This window comes from Balaenoptera physalus, assembly GCF_965194825.1.
Source record: "Balaenoptera physalus genome assembly, chromosome: 3".
NCBI lineage: Eukaryota > Metazoa > Chordata > Mammalia > Artiodactyla > Balaenopteridae > Balaenoptera > Balaenoptera physalus.
The window spans coordinates 117,057,886-117,076,857 of NC_138890.1; the positions used below are offsets into that span (position 1 = coordinate 117,057,886).

The following is an 18,972-nucleotide window of genomic DNA, read 5'->3' on the forward strand; positions in this document are numbered from 1 at the left end:
GACCAAAAATATCACCTATTTATTATTTTCTGAGCCTCAGTATAATTCTGTTTTACATATGAACAAAAATATCATTTGCATGGTTTAGACATACACTAAGTATACTCATTTTTGTTCTATTGTTCACCTGTACTTTTTATCTCTAATTTTTTTCTGTACTTCGTATATGGAACGGCTTTTGATATCCTTACTTCTCTTAAATCCAATCTTATTCATTATTTTTATAAGCATCTGGCAACATTTATGTATCTTCTAGTACAGATGTGCCTGAGCAGTTATACACTGAAACTGTGTGTGTGTTTTTAAGGCATTCTTCAAAAATTTTTTTTCAGCTTTACTGAGGTATAGTTGACAGAAATTGTATATATTTAAGGTGTACAACATGATGGTTTTATATAAATATACATTGTGAAATGATCACCATAATCAAGCTAATCAACATTCATTACCTCACATAGTTACCTTTTTTTTTCTTTTCATTCCCCACTCCCCTCCCTTCTGGCAACCATCTGTTTGTTCTCTGTACCTGTTTCTGTTTTGTGAAACTCAGCATTTTTATTAAAAATTACTTTTATTTTATTTCTTCAGCCTCAATCTGGTTCCTGAGGCAAGATTTATCTGCCCTACAATAATCCTTTCTGCTGTTTGAATTTTCTCAATCTTTTCTTCCCCACGTTGTCTCTATAAGGCCTAAATTCTGAGGAATGTTATTAACCTTGTATAACAGGTACTTCACAAACATGCACCTGGGTTTAAATGAAGTAAAACAGCCAGATAGAGTTATTTAGGTAAAAGTCAATTTGGAGACATAATAAATATAAACCCTATAATTATTTTAATATAAGCACCAGGGATAGATAGATAATGCAGGCAAAAGTGGTTTTTTGGCCATAGTAACACCCTTTGAAATCAAGTCATATAATTCATGCACCAAAATTACTGTGGCTTCAATTATCTAAATTTTAAGGCATGAGTGTGCTTCAGTTCTTAATCTAATCTTTTTACCCAGCTCAAAGGCACCTCCTCACAGGTGCTCTCCATCAGCCTGGAAGGACCCAGTGCCTCTGAGAGCACACACAAAGGGAGAGAAGCCATGATGCACTGGTTTAAACCAGGGCTCAGGTGTAAATTAGCATAAACTAACCCCCAAGCTTTTAGCAAAGTGGGTTTTTAGAAATCTTTTCCTTTACCTGTGTACATTAATTCTATTTCAGAGAGATTTTGTTTATTAAGTTCCCAGCATTAGCTCAGAGAGAGAAAATACTGGTTGGCAGAACTGGCTTTAATTAAAACTGGTAACAGCTGATCAAAAGGCTGTCTGATTTGCAGCTTCATTATTTAGTTGGTTAGTGATGTGTGCTTACAAAAGAGGAAGGGGGCTATGGTAAGGGATGAAAGACTGTTCTTCTGTTTGACTTTTGTCTCTTAAAAGATAATCACCGGTTCCTGCATCAGAAGTACAGATACAGGAGTGACCTTTACAGAAATGTTTTATGTAACTCTCTCCCTCCCCCTTGGATTTCGTTAATTAATTTGGTCACTAGTCAGCAATTCCCACCCCCCTCACCCCACCCGAGCATAATCAAATGGAAAAGCTTCACTGATCTATAACAAAGAAGACCTGATTCTGTTTGGCGAGAACCAGGTCTTTTATTACCCGTGACCATTTTTAGATCTCAGAATTTACCTCTGTTTTGCAGTGGTCTTTCAGAGGCTGGTTTTGCTGCTAGAAGTTGGGGACATTCAGCAGTTCTGAGAATTTCTAATAAAGCATATCACCTTTTAATGTGTCAATATTTACTATGAGTAATACACACACATATACATATGTATGGTAAAGTTATTTAGATATTACTTCATTTTTATACTATGACTAATTGACAACACATCCACTATTTGAACTACGGTTTTCAGTCAGTAAAATCTTTAGTCTCGAGAGGAGGAAAGCAGGGACCTTCAAGAAGGTGGACAGAGCACAGAACCAAAAAGCTTTGTCTTTTTCATAGTTGTACCTAGGGCAAACCTTAAATACGCAACCTTGTTACTTCATAAGTTTTTCTCCCACTGTCAGATATTGTGGTCACGCATTCTTGATACTGTGCCTAGGCTCAAATGCAAAAGCCTCACACTTGCTCAATGTGCAAAATCAAAGTTTCTTTGGTGGAACTTGCCCTCCCATGTATAAAAAATTTGAGGCATTTTATTTAAGGAAACAATCTTAATAGGCACATAAATAATAATCAAAGAAATATCTTACCAGGGCCGTGAAAAGGATAGCAGAGATCAGCTAAAGGCATCATCTTGGAAGGGTCCAATCCGGTTCCTCCCAGCAGCTCCACAAAGTCTCCTATTCCCACACAACCTGCTGAGGACTTCTAAGAGAGTAAAGCAGCAGAGGAAGATGTATTTAAACCAATTATGGAAGTCAAACCATTTGACCAATGGCAAGTTGGTGAATTCAGTCAGCTGTAGACATGCTGGCTTTGCCATTTAATTTAACATCCAGGACTCTGGGAAGTAAGACTTTTTAAAGAAAAAAAAAAAAATCATAGGAATTGCTTTTCTAAATCCGTTGAGTAATCATTTTAAAAAATGTATGTGTATTTAAAAAAACATTTTTTTATAAGCTCAAGGACTAGAATGATGAAATTGGAATCTGTAAACTCCATATACAATATATGAAAATTGAATCTGAAAATGCTTTGCTTTTTAAATCATTTGGACATACACAATGAATTATTTGAATTTCTTAATGCATGCAGTCAGAATTTTTATAAATAGGGCTTCCACATCGGTTTTTTCTTCAACTTACCTATTTTCCTCTTCTTTATAAAAGACTTTTTCTGCTATTGAGACAATTTTTATCCTTTCTACTGATAAGGAGTTAGACTAGTTAAAAGAATATTAAAAAAAGAAGAGACCCCTCATTTGGGGCTCTAATTGGCTAGAGTTACCATCAACTTTTTCCTTCCAACTAAAATAAACTTACTTCAAGCTACTCAAAATAAGTATGTAGTCTTAAGACTTTGTGATGCACTGTAACGACCTTTTTCTGCTTCCCTTCATCTTTTCCACACTGTGTCATCCACAGAAATTCCTGTGCTTCACTTTCCCACGCAAACAAAGCAGACCCCCTCTCAGCCCCAAATGTCACAGTTTGGGCCACCCATTTCCCGTGATCAGGGCTGGCCTTGTGATCGTGCCACCCGTGCCCACAGGGCTCACACTTACAAGGCCTAGTGCTTGGCTTAACGCTCTGCTGTCACCATTTTGAAATTCCTAATAATTTTAAAATAAGGCCCCTGTATTTTCATTTTGTACTGTCCCCCCACAAATTATACAGCCAGTTTTGCCTGTGATCCTCTTCTTCACTGAGACATAGCCATCAAGAGATCTAGCGGAATGTGGCAAGGTGCTTAGAAGCTAACCAAATAGACCATGCTACATAGGGACCAAAATCTAAAACAGAGAATGTAAAACACACACATACATAAAAGCCCACACAGTCCAACATTTGGAAGATATTGAAATGCAACTGGAACTAAACAACCAATAGAAAATAATACAACAGCAACTCTTTAACTAATGAAAGGAAGCAGGTGTGGGCATATATATTTAAAGCACTGTGCTGGGTTCTATGCTTAGGTATTTTACACGTAATTTCATCAATGATGAAATAGAGGGTTAGTTAGCCCCACTGTGTACAGGGCTCATTTTCTTGTATGAACAGTTGAATAAGCCATTTAGAGGTAAAGGGAAAAAAATGTAATTGCCTTTCCCTTGAGTAGAGGGTGTCCAGGGGGAACATGTCTTAAGAGTAAACATTCCACCTCGTTCTATAGGTTCCAAATTTCACAGGAGGAGGTGAAGGGGAAAAGGCAGGCTCAGGAGAGAGAAATGGGAAATAAGAAGTTGGGAAGAAACGGAAGCTAAAATGAAGGGAACAAAACCAGGAAACAGGAGGTTGGGAGCACGTACTTTTTGGCGTTCAGTGACTTTTCTCTCCTCTTTCCAAACCTCTCAGCTGTTCTTATAAACAACAGCAGAAGCTGAGTTGTGTAGGGACCTCTGGGGTTCGGCTCCTCAGCAGTGACCCCCGAGATTTCTTTGTTGAGGTTCTATCTCCCTGGACCAAGTCACTCTCATCTCTTGCCTAGACTATGACAATGGCCTTTTAGGTGCACTGCTGCACCACTCTGGCCCCTACAGCCCATTCATCATCATTCATGGAAGACAGAATGACCTTTAGGTAATGTCTCCTTCCCATCGTGGACTCTGTCAATTAATTTGGTCATGAGGCCAGCAATTCCCAATCACTCTCACCCCACCTGAGCATAAGCAAATGGATTATGTCACTTTCCTGCCTGAACCCCTTCGGTGGTTTCCCACTGCACTGAAAATAAACTCAAACTCTTTAATATGACCCGCTGGGCTCTCCACCCCCTGGCCCTGCCTGTCTCCCTGATGCTGTATGATACCACTCCCCCTCTACTTTTCCTTCTTTCCATTTCTAGAACTCAGCAAACCCATTCCTGCCTCTGAGCCTCTGCACTACTGTTGCTCTGTTCCCAGCTCTTCCTGTGGCTGCTGGCTCCTTCCTACCTATCACTGAAATCTCACTTTAAATGTCTCCTTCTCAAAAGATTTCTTTCCTGACCTTCTCATCTCAAGTAGCTGCCTGCCCCTCACTCTACCCCCTTGTCCCCAGCCACCACTCTGCTTCATTTTCTGTAGGGCACTCACCACTATTTGAAATACATTACACTTTTGCATGTCTCATCCCACTAGAATACAGGTTCCATGTGAGTAGGACCTGTTCTGTTTGTTGCTAATTTCCAGCATCTAGAAGAATTCCTTGCACATGGTAAGCACTCAGAAAATATTTTGTAAAGCAATAGATACCTAGAACACTGCAGACTTCACATTTTTTTAAGTGGTAAGCACCAAGATTACTCCTCATAGCCAAGAATAACTAAAGTGCAGATCTCTCAATCTGTCACACTTGCCATCTTCTATATTAAACATCAAGAATGACATACAAAAAATCTCAAGCCTATAAGGCTAAGCCAAAGACATCCACTTATCCTGGCCTTTATCAAAGGATTATTCTTCTACTAAGGTTCAACTTTAAAAAACAGGCACTGACCTATGAATTTAGGGCTTAAAGGAAATTGGATTTACTGCTTTTCTCAGCCCTAGTCCTATTTATTTGGTTTTCACTGAAATCTTTCTGATTAGGAACTATGACTATCTTTGATGCCAGCAAATGCATGAGCTGTCTTAACCTAGGCATATGAGAACATAAAAGGAAATGAGGATGACTCAAAGGAAACAAGCTACCAGTGCAAATAAATGTGGTCAAGCTCAGCATTAATTATAAAATCCGTACAGAAGTTCATGGGGGAAGAAGTTGATGGGGAGTCTCAACTAATGTTTTGTTGTAAAATGTATGGAATTAAATTGTAATGCAAAAAAACGCTTCAAAACTTTACTGTATTTTGCAATATAAAAATCCAGTTTTGTATTTTATGCTACGCTTAGCATTCCTTCATAACACAGTCTGTCAATGAGATACTTCCTTCATGTCAAAAGAAAATTCCAATAATCAGAAAAACAGCTGTGTAGATGACTCACACTAGGTTCTGCTAGGAGAGAATTTTTGTAAAAGAGGCAAGTACAAGAGAGTTCAATTGTAATTATATGCCACAACTTTGCCAATTGAAAACATTTTCTAACATCACAAGAAAAGTATTCAAGTAGTCAGAAGAGGCACCTGAGTATGCAACTTGCAGCATAACGGAAATAGAAGAAGAGTTTATTAAAGCAGCGAGGGCAGGCTCATGTGAGATCTAACCGTCGAACAGAAGGACATACTACACCAGTTCATCCACGTTTGCCCTATGTAGTTACTTTTGCTCTGATAAAGCTGAGGTCTTAGGAAGTGACTGGGAAGCAAATAAGCAACTCACCTTTAACTGCAGACCATTGAAGTGTCCCAGGGTGAGATCAGATATTTTGATCACCACAGGATAAATTATGGAGAAGCTGCAGTTGCGATGCTTATGTGGCACGACCAGAGTAAACCTTCCATTTGGGGTCTGGGAGATGACATTGCAGGCTTTGTAGAAAAACAAAATCACATTTTCACTGCTTGGTATGCTGGGCTTTTATAGAAATTTATCTCATCCTTATTCTAAGCTCCTATTCATGGTTTAGGGGCTTGTGGCCCAGAAGAGAGTACTTATCACAAAGGTGATTTGGAGAAAGGAAGGAGTTGGGGAATAAAAAGCACCAGTGATGTATGGACATTGTCAGGAGGCCCTGGCTGCAAGGGGACTTCTAATCGTAATCTCAGGGGGTCACCTTGTTTATAACACTCACAAGACATAAATTAATAACCAACCAAACAATACTAGCTGGTAGAAGTTCTAGGAACACTTCATTAACTAGGGTCCAAGTTCAAGCTGGGAGTCTGGAAGAATCAAGGCTTAAAGATAAGGCCAGAACTCAAACCCTGTCTGTCTGAAACCTTTATTAACTGAACTTGTAGCTATATGTTACTTTTGAGATAATAAAGTGAAGAAACATTAAACTAGTTACAAAATAGGCTGAGAAAAATACAAAGCAGGCTTATGTCTGATAAATATTTCCTGGGTGTTAAGTGATAAGGTGACTAATAGGTAAATTTTAAATGTTTATTTACTCCCAAGACTTTCTGAAATTTTGTTTTGTATCTCAAGACTAGACTTACAATAAATTTACTCTTCTATCTATGAAACTAGAAGCATCAGAGTTTGTACTTTTTTTGGCCAGTTATGGGACAAAAGTTTCTGATTGATCAGACTATGTCAGAACTACCTTTTGCTTCCTCCTTATATTTTTAATTACACTTAATTTCAAAAAGAACTGAAATTCCTTGATGATTCTAGAAGGTTTCTGATTTCTAACCAAACAAAATATAGGAGAAACAGTTCATGGTGTCCTCTACTGTTATTCTGCTCCAGTCCTCGGAAACAGCCTTTTTGGGGGGCTTCTTTCAAAAAATTTTTTTTGTTTTTTAAAAACAAAATTTGGGAGATCAGTCAGTATATTATTTTTTGGCAGATTAGGTAGGCCCCATTCTTCAACCACATGAAGTGTTAATATTAATACTATTGTACTATTGTATGCAACCAAAAATGAATATGTTTTCCTGATTTTTTATAAACGTCTTCCTCTTAATGGGGAAGAAATAATAAATAGATGAATGAACTCATTCTGATTAAGATAATGTGTTTTAGGCCTGGGCTATTCAGCTTTATAGCGTCTATTTGTGTATCCACCAGAAATGAACTAAATTAGAGCAATGGTTTCAGACTCTGAAGGCAATGTTGAGGTCCTCTGGTCCATCCCTCTGCTCAGGGCATGAAATCTGTCTACACATCCTAGATATGTAGTCTTTCAGCCTTCACCTAAATATCTGTAAGACTGCAACTTCATATCTGATCCCTCAAGCTTATCCAGATCAATGGAATGACTTGGAGGGATTAAAGTTTGTCACTGAATACACTGTAGTAGCTCAGGAGATCAGAATAAGACTGGAGAAAAAATAGAATTCTAGTCACCATAAACTAGTATCTTACCTAGCCTGGTAAATAAATTAAAAACTGATTTGATTTTCATGATAATGAATTGGAAATATCCTTTAGGTCATTTCTAATTACAAAAGAATTTCCATTCAAATCCTTCCTCACTTCAAATTTCCTAAGTCTGTGCAATGATGCTACCTTTGAAAAGCAGAACTGACACTCTCTCCCCGCAAGTCCTGCCTTCCAACTAAGAAGACATGAAGTCCACTTACGAAAGAGGTTAGGATCTGTCTTTATGGTTAATGTGAACCCATTTCCTGGTTCATGGACCCGGAAGAAGATCATGGCCACGTTCTGCGAGGATCTGACGCTCCTTCTGCTAAGACCACTCTCACAGAAATCTATGTACCGCTCAGTCATGGGGAGAGGGTGATCCTGGGAACTGGGGAACTTCTCCCCCTTGAGAATCCAACCATCAAATACCTTCCAACAAAAAATACAGACAAAGATGATCACTTTCATCAACTCCTGAAGTCACAGGTGTGTTGAAAAGGGGGAAAAGGTTATCCAGCCATGGGCCTTCGGTCATAAGTGAGGAATAGACAGCCTATACCCCCCTGCACACGTGCTTTCTATTTGTATATATTTTGACTGTGAGGGTTGTTTGCAAGTCACATTATTAATTAATTATTGCTTTTTCCCCCTTTATAAACTCTAACATTTCCAAAGCAAATAAACTTTCTTATACTTTATCATTTCAGCCACCTTGGTAAATGAAACTACAGACGATATACATTTTTGTGTTGGTCATATTTTCCACACATCCTACCTTCAGAAGAATTCCACAGGAACATAATTTGGGTTTCAGTTTTTCTCTTTCCTCATTAAAATATGAACAAAATTTCTCAAAAATATCAAGAGGAAAAACTGGAGCAGCAACTTTACCTACCTGCCGATGGTTATACACACCCATTTTCCTCATATTTTTACTCTTATCACTTATTAAAATATCAAGAACTACTTTAACACTTAGACGATAATGGCTGGTATGCAAGTTAGGAATTTTTTCCTTCACTTGTTGAAGTTTGTAGTTGGCTGGACAAACGGTCAGTCTATTGACTTTACTCTTAAAATCACCACAGGTCTCCAATTTAATGAGTCCAACCTAGTTCACGTTAGTAAAATTACCAGCTACAAATTATTTCACCAGATCAGTCCTCTTCTATTGCGTTTGACAGGTTCCAAAATAATTCCACTTTGGGATTTTAATCATGTTCATTTTAACTGGACTGGAGAAGTCCAGCAGCCATCCCAAGCTGACCCGTTAGACTCATGGAGAACTGGGAGTGGGGATGTTATGACGCTGGGGGACTTATCCGCGCCTCCCAGCTGCCTCAGACTGGATTCCTTCTGAGCAACCTGCCCCGCAGCCAGTGCCCTTCTGCTCCAAAATCAGGTCACCCAGGCATTGAAGACAGCCTCTGGGAGCCTGAAACAGCTCCACAGAGAAAGGGACCAGCAGGAGCAAGGCGGGCTCAGATCTCAGACATGTGAGGTCGCCTTCTAATCAGGACCGCGGGTTCGGTGGACCCGAGGGCTCGTACTAGTTGGTTTGCACCCCTTTTCATCTGCTCCAGATTGCAACACAGTGGTTCGCGCCACGAGTTCTAGTCTTTGGAAGCGCCCGGGACCGAGAGCGCACAGAGATGAATTTAAACCACTGCAAGACCAAGGCACTCGCCCTTCGGGGAGTGGGGCGAGGTTCGCGCTGCGCGGGGGTCCCGGAGTGCGCCTCTCCCACTCCTGCACCAGCGAAGCATCTAATTACGAGCGGCGCAGGCTCTCCACGCTAGGGCGCAGCGTCCCGACCATGACCCCTCCCTTGCCCCGCGGCTGGGGCTGCGCCTGGCGGGGGCGCCTCACCTTCAGGAAGTCCCCGCTCTCACAGTCGATGGAGACCAGTTCGTAGTGGATGGTGATAAACTCCTCGGGCTCTGCGATGAAGAAGGCGGCGCAGTGCAGCTGCGGTCGGTCGGCGGTGAAGGTGAACTGGCCCTGGAGGCTCAGCATGTCCAGGCACCCTGGGGGGGGGAGGGCAGCGGGGTTGGGGGTCCCAGGTTGCAGCCACTGCGGCGGCACCCGGGGCAGCCCCTCTCCGCTCGCGCTCCGACTCCCAGCCTCGGCTGCGCCCCGCTTCCGCGCTCCGCGTGCGTCACCCCATCTCGCCCCAGTGCGCCTCCTCGGACTGACCCTTAGCGATGCGGACTGCGCCCCCCGCGGTCCTCAACAATCCCCACCTCCCCGCTGCCCGCGGACGGACGCCAGCCAGCCAGGCAGCCCCGACTCACGCATAGCGCGGCGGTACAGCTGCTCCCCCGGCAGCTCCCGCTTCAGGTTGGCGCTGAAGAGTAGGAAAGGGTCGTGGTCCACAGCTTCCCGCAGCTGGCCAGGAAAATAAGTCAGTCCGCAAAAGTTCAAGGAGGGGGAAAGGGAACCAGAAGCAAGGCACCCTCCCTGCCCCGCGGCAAAGAGAATAAAGTGACCGGGTCAACGTCTCCCGGGTCCGGAGAAGACGGGAAGGTTTAGACCTTTCCATCAGACCAGGGTATGCCCAGGGACCAGAGGGAAGGAGGAAGAGGCAGGGAGGAAGACCCAGGGGAAACCAGAGGAGAGAGGGGGCACAGTAAATGCGGAAGAAAGAGCTAACCGAAACACGTCTGAGAGCGGAGGCAGCCTGCCCACCCCCGAGGCTGGACACTCACCACAGGAAGGTGTGATGGGTCAACCGGGTAATCGCTCACCTCCAGGTACCGGCTCTCCCCTCTTAGAGCCATCAGGCAGATCAGAATGAAGTGACACTGAAGTTTGAAAGTGGGAGCCATGCCGGCCTTGCCTCTGCAGCTGGTGCTTTCTGCTCCGCAGGTCTGGGCTTTGCTTCCCACGCGCTCCCCCAGGCTGAGAGCTAGAAGCTGGTAGGGTCCCTTTGCTGGGTCTCTTTTATAGAGCAGTGAGGAGGGGAGGCTCTCTGCCCCTTAACTGATCTGAGCTCAGTAACCATGGGTTACTCTGTCTCAGTGACAAAGTGCTTGGTGATGACGAGGGTCCAGCTCTCAGCCGCAAACTTTCTGAGTGGTCCAGCGTTATTCACCAAGAATGATTTCAGACACTTACAACTTAGTGAGTTAAAGTGTGGGAGAAAGAATGAAGCAAGGATGGAGAATAAGGGATGGCATTTTACTTGGCCTGCCACATGCTGAATTATCCTCTCCCATGGACATGCAGGGAAATTTTGGTTTTGCAAAGCCAAGTGACAGTGTTACACACAGGCATAAAATACCCAGACACACACAACCTTATCATACAGACTTGTCACATAACCTTAAATGGAATCATGTTGGAAATTGTCAGAGAACATAGTATTCATGCAATTGCTCATGCCTCTCAGGAAGAAACTTGAGGCATTTTCAGCTCCAAAGAGAAGCTGATTTTGTAGAATATTGCAATCATGTAATTCAAGCTTTCTTTCTGTCCCTTGGTCTTTGCTTTATCCTGGTCCAGTTTCTTGTAAGCTTTTCCTTAATAGAAAGCTAACTCTGGAGTCCATGGACTCCTGGATTTCAGCCGAGCTCTGTCACATAGCCTGAATGTATATAAGATGGACACACTCCTGGGCCAGCTAACCGTGGCCATGACCTTAACATCCATCTGAACCACTGAGAGATGGAGTCATTCCATTTCACGCCTTCGAATACCTGGATTACTTTCATACTCTGGTAGAAGGACCTGCTGAGAAGCTTTATTAAAATGGCTCATCAGCGAATTTACAGGGCTAAACAAATGACTTAGAGATGCAGGAATAAGTTAACCTTATCTTTGCTGATTAGATGAGAAGAGAATTGCTCCTCCTTTATGTCCAAAACTGTGGGAAATATGAAGATCTCCACTTTCAGTTTTCCCACCCCTCTCCAATCTCTGTGCCGAGCAAGGCCACTACAAATCCTAAAAAAATTCATGTTTTTACTTCTGCCTGACAGAAAACATGGTTACTACCCATAGCTTTCTTTGCTATTAAAATTATTCCAAATAATAAGACCATCATATAGGGTTTTAACTCAAGGAAATAGTTCTATATTTAGTGTGTAAATACTCAGAATGAAGCAGCCATTTGTCTAGTGGTGTCAGAACTTGATATTTTCATATTTAAGACAATTCTGAGCTCTGAAGGAGCTGCCTCTTAATTGTTTAACCTGGAGGCCTTCCTACCATAGTCCAGCTTTGTAAACAGTCCTCAGACCACAGACAGCATGAGAGGAGAGGGCACCCAAATGTCATAAACACTGGCCACTATGTCCTTCTCCCCATCCTGGGACTCTTTAGATGTCTGAATTTTAGAGAGGGTATAAAGAAACCTGAGAGGAATAAAAAAAAGAGAAAAACAAATGGCTTAACCTCAACTGCACACATGCCAGGCCTGTCTCCAGAAAGAGCTGGGATAAATGAGGGGAAACACGATGACAGAGGGGTAACAACCTATTTTACGAAACAATCCACAAACTATGGTAGAAAAAGAATTTCATTCCTACCAAGTCCTAGGTGGGGATATTCATGTGTTATTTTCACCAGTTTGGCAAATATCTACTAAGTCAGTGGAAACTGTGTTTTGTTTTGTTTAAATAAGAGTAACTAAAGGATGAAAATTAGAACCTATAGGGGAATAACAAGAAGATGGAGTTGGAGGACAAAGAGAAGAAAGTAGCCATTCTCTGTGAGCAGAAGTATTAAAAATGGGTGAGAGCAATGGAAGAACCATTTGGATTAGACAGAAGAAAAAGTTTCTGGACGGTAACTAGGTCTCTGTCTGAAGAAAAATTATTTTCATGGACCAATTTAGTCATTCAAACAATTAGCTTAATATTTGTTTAACCAAATTGATTATTTTGAAATATGTTCTGAGTTAACTCAGAGTCCCCAAGCATGCTGGTTGGAAATTATTCATATGTTCACCTCCATTCTCTGCACACATTTTAGTTTTTCTCCATGTTTTTCTAGACAGCCTCTCCCATGCTGATGTTAATACAATCCCTGATCAGTATATTTTAGATCTTAAATTATTGTTAGGAAGGGTTAAGACATCCTTTTCATTAGGTAAGACATTTTTCCTTTCACAAAGCCCCAGAGCAAATTGTCACTGTGTTAAGCCTGAAGGTCAAGGTGACCACATGATACAGAGCCATATTCAATCCATGAACATGGCAGGGGTGGGATTTTAAAATTGTGCTGAGACTGAAGAGGTGCACATAGCCAACTTCTAAGCAGCATAAAGAGGGACTTTGTTGTCACCCACAGGGCCTATGACGTGATTATGAGAGCCAAGTGCAAGTTTGTGGAGTCTGCCAAGGCTTACACACTGCGGTGTCTGAAGCAGAAAGGGGACAATGTAATCCCAAATCTCTTTCTACTCTAGGGTCAGTCTTAAGATTCCCTTAAGTATTCCCTACATATAATAGTACACTTTTTCTTTTGTTAATCACTTGAGCAGAGCACACCTGCTCTAGAAGATCTTCCTTTTCCCTTTCCCGAGTGGTATGTTGAAATGTTGGAAATGGGACATATGATTGAGTTCTTTAAGAAATAAAGATGACTGAATATAGCCCATTGTAGTTAACCACCACCAACAAAAACTAGTTTTTAGTAAAGGGTCACATGACCCACCACATTGGCACTAAAAAAAACTAGTTTTCCGTTTCTTTCAAGATGACTTGCTGTTTGAATGAATTTGACTATTATTTTAACGTAGCTTTTTTTTTTTGATTGATTTAAAGTTTTAATTTCCTTCTTCTGTGGGGGAAAGTCATCATTTGGATTAATTTAGATAACCCACGGTATCTGGTAAAAGAGGGAGTTAGCCTAGGAGAGAAATTCTTACCGATCTTTTTCTTTGCAGTGCTGCTGATTTATTTCAGGATGTTCTGCCAAATTTTCTTCAGTCCGAAATGAGGTTAATAACACCTGCAGAAAGGCTCCCTAAGCTCAACAGAATTTTGTAGTAACGTGAAATCCTAACACTGGAAATCAGATTAATAAAATATCTTTACTCCCAACTGTCCATGGAACAAATGGTTACTCACAAGCTCCCTGGGTAACTAGTTAAGGACAGCATCAATACAACTCATTGGGGCTTCCCTGGTGGCGCAGTGGTTGAGAATCTGCCTGCCAATGCAGGGAACACGGGTTCGAGCCCTGGTCTGGGAAGATCCCACATGCCGCGGAGCAACTAGGCCCGTGAGCCACAACTACTGAGCCTGCGCATCTGGAGCCTGTGCTCCGCAATAAGAGAGGCTGCGATAGTGAGAGGCCCACACACCGCAATGAAGAGTGGCCCCCGATTGACGCAACTAGAGAAAGCCCTTGCACAGAAACGAAGACCCAACACAGCCAAAAATAAATAAAATCAATAAATTAAAAAAAAAAATACAACTCATCTTTCTAGACGTTCACAACCTTAAGGACTTTTCTTTCAATAAAATATTCCTGAAGATGATTTCTGTAGTATGTCCTAATCAGGTATGCCTCCCAAAACCCTTTTTATTTTTATTTATTTTTATTTTTTTAACATCTTTATTGGAGTATAATTGCTTTACAATGGTGTGTTAGTTTCTGCTGTATAACAAAGTGAATCAGCTATACGTATACATATATCCCCATATCCCCTCCCTCTTGCATCTTCCTCCCACCCTCCCTATCCCATCCCTCTAGGTGGTCACAAAGCACTGAGCTGATCTCCCTGTGCCATGCAGCTGCTTCCCACTAGCTATCTAGTTTACATTTGGTAGTGTATATATGTCCACGCCACTCTCTCACTTCGTCCCAGCTTACCCCTCCCCCTCCCAGTGTCCTTAAGCCCATTCTCTTAACGTAGTTATTTTTAATACATAAGTTTTCTTTTTCTGATGTGTTTGAGATCAGGAAGGAAGAAACTAAACTAGTTCCTTGGGGGAACTAGCATAACTTGGCCTTTGAATGAAACTCTCACATGTCAGTGACTTTCAACTCAAATCCATTATCTCCCTTTGATGTGGTTAAGACGACCAGCAGTCAATAGAGGTTAGGACTTTTGGGGGTTGCAAGTGACTGATAGCGAACTGGAACTGAAGGGGAAGTTATTATCACGATGGCTTGCAGAATGCTTGAGCAGAAAACAGGAGTCAGGAGCTATTTCCTAGTCTCTCTGTCTCAGGCTGCCTTCTCCCAACATCTGTAGCTTCTGTGGTGGTAAACCAGCCACCAGTAATGCCTTAGCTTTACAAGTTACCCTTAGACAAATAAAAATACTCTGATCCAATGTACTCATAATCCCCAGTCCACAAACTTAGTGGGAAAAGGCTCAGAGGGCCAGAGGATAGGATCCGGTCATTACATGACTGTTCTCATGACAGCCATATGAATGGAGAAGGGAGAAGCTGTTTCCAGAAAAAAAAGGAATGCTGGATTCACAAAATAATAGGCCTCTTCAAAATAGAGAAACAAAATAAAAACAAAAACCCTGGTTCAATGACTTCTTTGATCATAAGTTTTCTCACCTGTAAAATGGTGATCTACACTGGGAATTATTATAGGCATACCTCATTTAATTGCACTTCACTTTATTGCACTTCACAGATATTGCATTTTTTACAAATCAAAGGTTTGTGACAACCCTGCATTGTCAGACAATTATTAGCCTTTTTCAGCAAGAAAGTTTTTTGATTTTTCTTTCTTTTGGCTGTGTTGGGTCTTTGTTGCTGCATGCTGGCTTTCTCTAGTTGCGGGAGCGGGGGCTACTCTTCATTGTGGTGCGCGGGTTTCTCATTGAGGTGGCCTCTCTTGTTGCGGAGCATGGGCTCTAGGCACGCGGGCTTCAGTAGTTGTGGCACGCAGGTTCAGTAGTTGTGGCGCACGGGTTAGTTGCTCCGCAGCATGTGGGATCTTCCCCGACCAGGGCTCAAACCCCTGTCCCCTGCATTGGCAGGCAGATTCTTAACCACTGCGCCACCAGGGGAGCCCAAGAAAGTATTTTTTAACTAAGGTTTGTACATTTTTTTTAGACATAGTGCTACTGCACAGTTAATAAACTACAGTATAGTATAAACATAACTTTTATATGCACTGGGAAACCAAAAAATTTGTATGACTCAATTTACTGCAATATTCACTTTATTGCAGTGGTCTGGAACTGAACCCCAATATCTCCGAGGTATGCCTGTATAGGAATTAAATATTATAATATATGCCCTTCAGAAAGGATAACCTTAAGTGTAGATATTATTAAATTATACCAATGATATTATATGTCTTTATCACTAGGGCTTTCCTTCTAATGATAATTTTATAAGAGTGCATGTGTAGGATATGTTTTTTATATTATTATTACATTAGAATGAATGACTTCATATTAGAACATTAACAGACTTTAAAAGCCATAGTTAGACAAAGAGAGAAATAAGTTGAAATATACTACAGAACTGCATTTCAAAAACTAGCTAGGAATGGGCCCCATTAGAGATGGTGCATTATACTGGATAGTGACTTAGCTGCAACAGAGAGAAAAATTGAAATGCAGAGAATAAAGAAATTGAGAAGATTGAGGAAAGAGGAAGGTTGAAGTTATAAAGCAGAAACAGAAGATAAGATAATTAGGAACTACCCAAAGAGAATAATATTTGATTCCATATCAGGGATTATTGAATGACGTCCTCTGTTAAGCCTTAGGGATACTGGGAATAAGAAAGCAATGATCTGGCAAGACTTCCAAACAAACAGTGATGATGGGAGGAAAGAAGAGAGATTAAATGATGTGCCCAGATTATCACAATGGGTCAGAAACAAAGTCTAGGCTAAAAAGATCTCTCTCTGTCCAGCCAGGTAATCAATCCTGCTTCAAAGACAGCAACCCTGGACATTCACCCCCAAAATTATATTTTAGGTTTTAAAATTACTAGCAGCAGAAAGTGAGATGGCACAGGCCAAAGCAAGATGCTGGCAGATCAATAACTGCGAAGGAGATTGGGGGTTGCTCATGTTTGTGCAACGGCATCCTTGACTTTGGAGTGACATTGTTATCTCAGCTCCCTTCGGGCTTACTCTAAAATATGCCATGACTAACATCTAGCCAGTAGATCATAATGAAATGCCATTTAGTAATCCCTCACTGCCTGCATCAAAGGGAAAATTACAGCCGGGTCCAGAACTGGTGTGTTTGTCATTAGGTAGTGGTGACGCGCATGGGCACATAACATCAGCCTCTTCTCTGATGGAAGACAAAGGAAGTGTAAAGAGGCTCATTTCTTAGTGCCTTAGAATAGATCTAAAGGAGAAAAGTCTGCCAGTTACGTGGAGTGACACCAGAGGTTCTAAATAAGGAAAGCAATAGAGAAAAATTCAAGCAAGCAACACAGTGGTGAGCTATCTGAGGTGCCTTCTTAGTTGACTTTTATCGGACCCCTGGCAGCGGCCAGCCTGCTCCTCCCCTCTGCCAACCCTTCCTTCCTCCCTCCTCCCTCCCTCTCTCCCTTCTTTTCCTCCCTCCCCTGCGTCCTTCCTTCCACACACTCTGAGCAACAGATTTAGCTGCTCTAGACTCATAACGTTTTATATATATGCCTGAAAGCCCTTACCATATTTTGTCATGACTTTTAGTATGTCTGTCTTCAACCCTAAAGATAGGCTCCTGAAAATCTGCTTCTGCATCTCATCCATCTCTATCCTCAGCAAGAGCACACACACACCCACACCTGGCATTCCTGGCACTCCTGGCACTCCTGGCTGGTACCTAAAAGCAAATGGCAAAAGGGGCTTCTTCTCTTCCCATTTAGTTACAAATTAAAGAACTGTCACCACTCAAATGTTAGCTGTCAACATCCAACGATATGACATCAGCCAGGTAGTGTGAAACCTGAGGAAAGGGAAGGGAGGAAGGGCTGAAACAGTTCCTGGAGTCGGCTCTGAAGACCACAGCCAGCTGTGTGGAGTGGCAATGAGAAAGGTGGGGAGGAGTAAGGGGACAGGGCCAGGACTCAGGCAGGGCAACTAGGGCACTCTGGGGCACAAAATCTCATCATCATGATAAATAGTATGATGCAGTAAAACTTAAAAGGAAAACTGATGCCAAAAAAAACCCCAGGATGAACAAAATATCGAAGTCTTAGATAAAGACACCAGTGGTCTTAGTGATTCTTCCTTTTGCTTCAGGCTCAGCACAGCACTGTGAAGCTCCACATAAGCAACACCCTGTGGGAGTAATCAAGGATTTCAGGGGTTTTATTACGGTTTCCATGTGCAGTAGCTATAGGGTGGAAACAAAACGGCTCTGGATTAGGTATCCCAAGCCCCAGATCACTGACTGGGAACTTGGGCAAGTCATCACCACACCTCTAAGAGGGAGATGGGTGTAACTGTCAATGTCAGAGCAGGAAGCAGATGGTGGCTCACAAGGGGGTAATTTGCGGAGTGTTTAATACAAGGACGGTACAAAGGTGTGGTCAGCGTGCGGGGAAATCACCAGGGTGCAGTGTCCCAGGACTAATAGCAGGGAGGAGCTGTCACCCCGCTTCCTGGGCCACAGGACTGGGAGAGGATATGGCCCGAACTTAGTGACATGCTTCTAATAAATTGGCAAAGTGACCATGAAATTTCTGAGGCTAAATTAGAAAAAGGCAGCATGCCTTCAGCATGTGTTCTCTCCCTCTCCTGGGGTAGCCCTGAGATACCATGTAAGAAGTCCAGCTCCCATGAAGCTGCCATGCTGGAGTGACCATGTGGAGAGACCACACAGAGATAGAGGGAGACACCTGGGAGCCCCAGCTGTTTTAGTCCGCAGAGGTTTTGATCATCCCAGCCCAGGTCCCAGACATGTGGCTGAAGAAGCCCTCGAGGCAACCCCAGTTCTCAACCACCATTTGACTGCAAATCAGGAGAGACTCCAAGCCAGAACCACCCCATTGAGTATTTCCCAAATACCCAACACATAGGAACCATGAGAGATAATAAATGACTGTTGTTTTCAGTCACTAAGTTTGGGAGTGATGTGTTATACAGGAAAAATAACCAATACCAGCCTGTCTTAGTTTGTTCTGGCTGCTATAATAGAATACCACAGACTGGGTAGCTTATAAACAGCAGAAATGTATTTCTCATGGTTCTGGAGGCTGGAAGTCCAAGGTCAAGGTGCTGGCAGATTCAGTGTCTGGTGGGGACCTACTTCCTGGTTCATAGACAGCTGTCTTCTTCCTCTGTCATCACATGGTGGAAGAGGCAAGGGAGTTCTCTGCAGTCTCTTTTGTAAGGGCACTAATCCCACTTATAAGGGTTCCATCCTCATGACCTAATTACCTCCCAAAGCCCCCATCTTCAAATACCATCACATTAG

The 18,972-nt window shown here is 42.2% G+C and overlaps 1 protein-coding gene across 2 annotated transcripts in view; it reads right to left on the reverse strand.

Annotated features, from left to right (window-relative positions):
• CRHBP (corticotropin releasing hormone binding protein) overlaps positions 1-18,620 on the reverse strand; it is a 40,200-nt gene extending 21,580 nt beyond the window's left edge. Inside the window, exons 1-6 of one of the 2 annotated variants that reach the window (XM_082457364.1) lie at positions 10,370-18,620; positions 9,917-10,010; positions 9,492-9,649; positions 7,841-8,051; positions 5,970-6,118; positions 2,258-2,375 (exon numbers count right to left, since the gene is read on the reverse strand). In XM_082457364.1, the coding sequence (XP_082313490.1) occupies positions 2,258-2,375; positions 5,970-6,118; positions 7,841-8,051; positions 9,492-9,649; positions 9,917-10,010; positions 10,370-10,450 (811 nt within the window). In that variant the 5' untranslated portion in view covers positions 10,451-18,620. Of the gene's footprint in view, positions 1-2,257; positions 2,376-5,969; positions 6,119-7,840; positions 8,052-9,491; positions 9,650-9,916; positions 10,011-10,330 lie in introns of both variants that reach the window. The other variant, XM_082457363.1, reaches the window with a different exon arrangement.
• Positions 18,621-18,972: the final 352 nt, after the last annotated feature.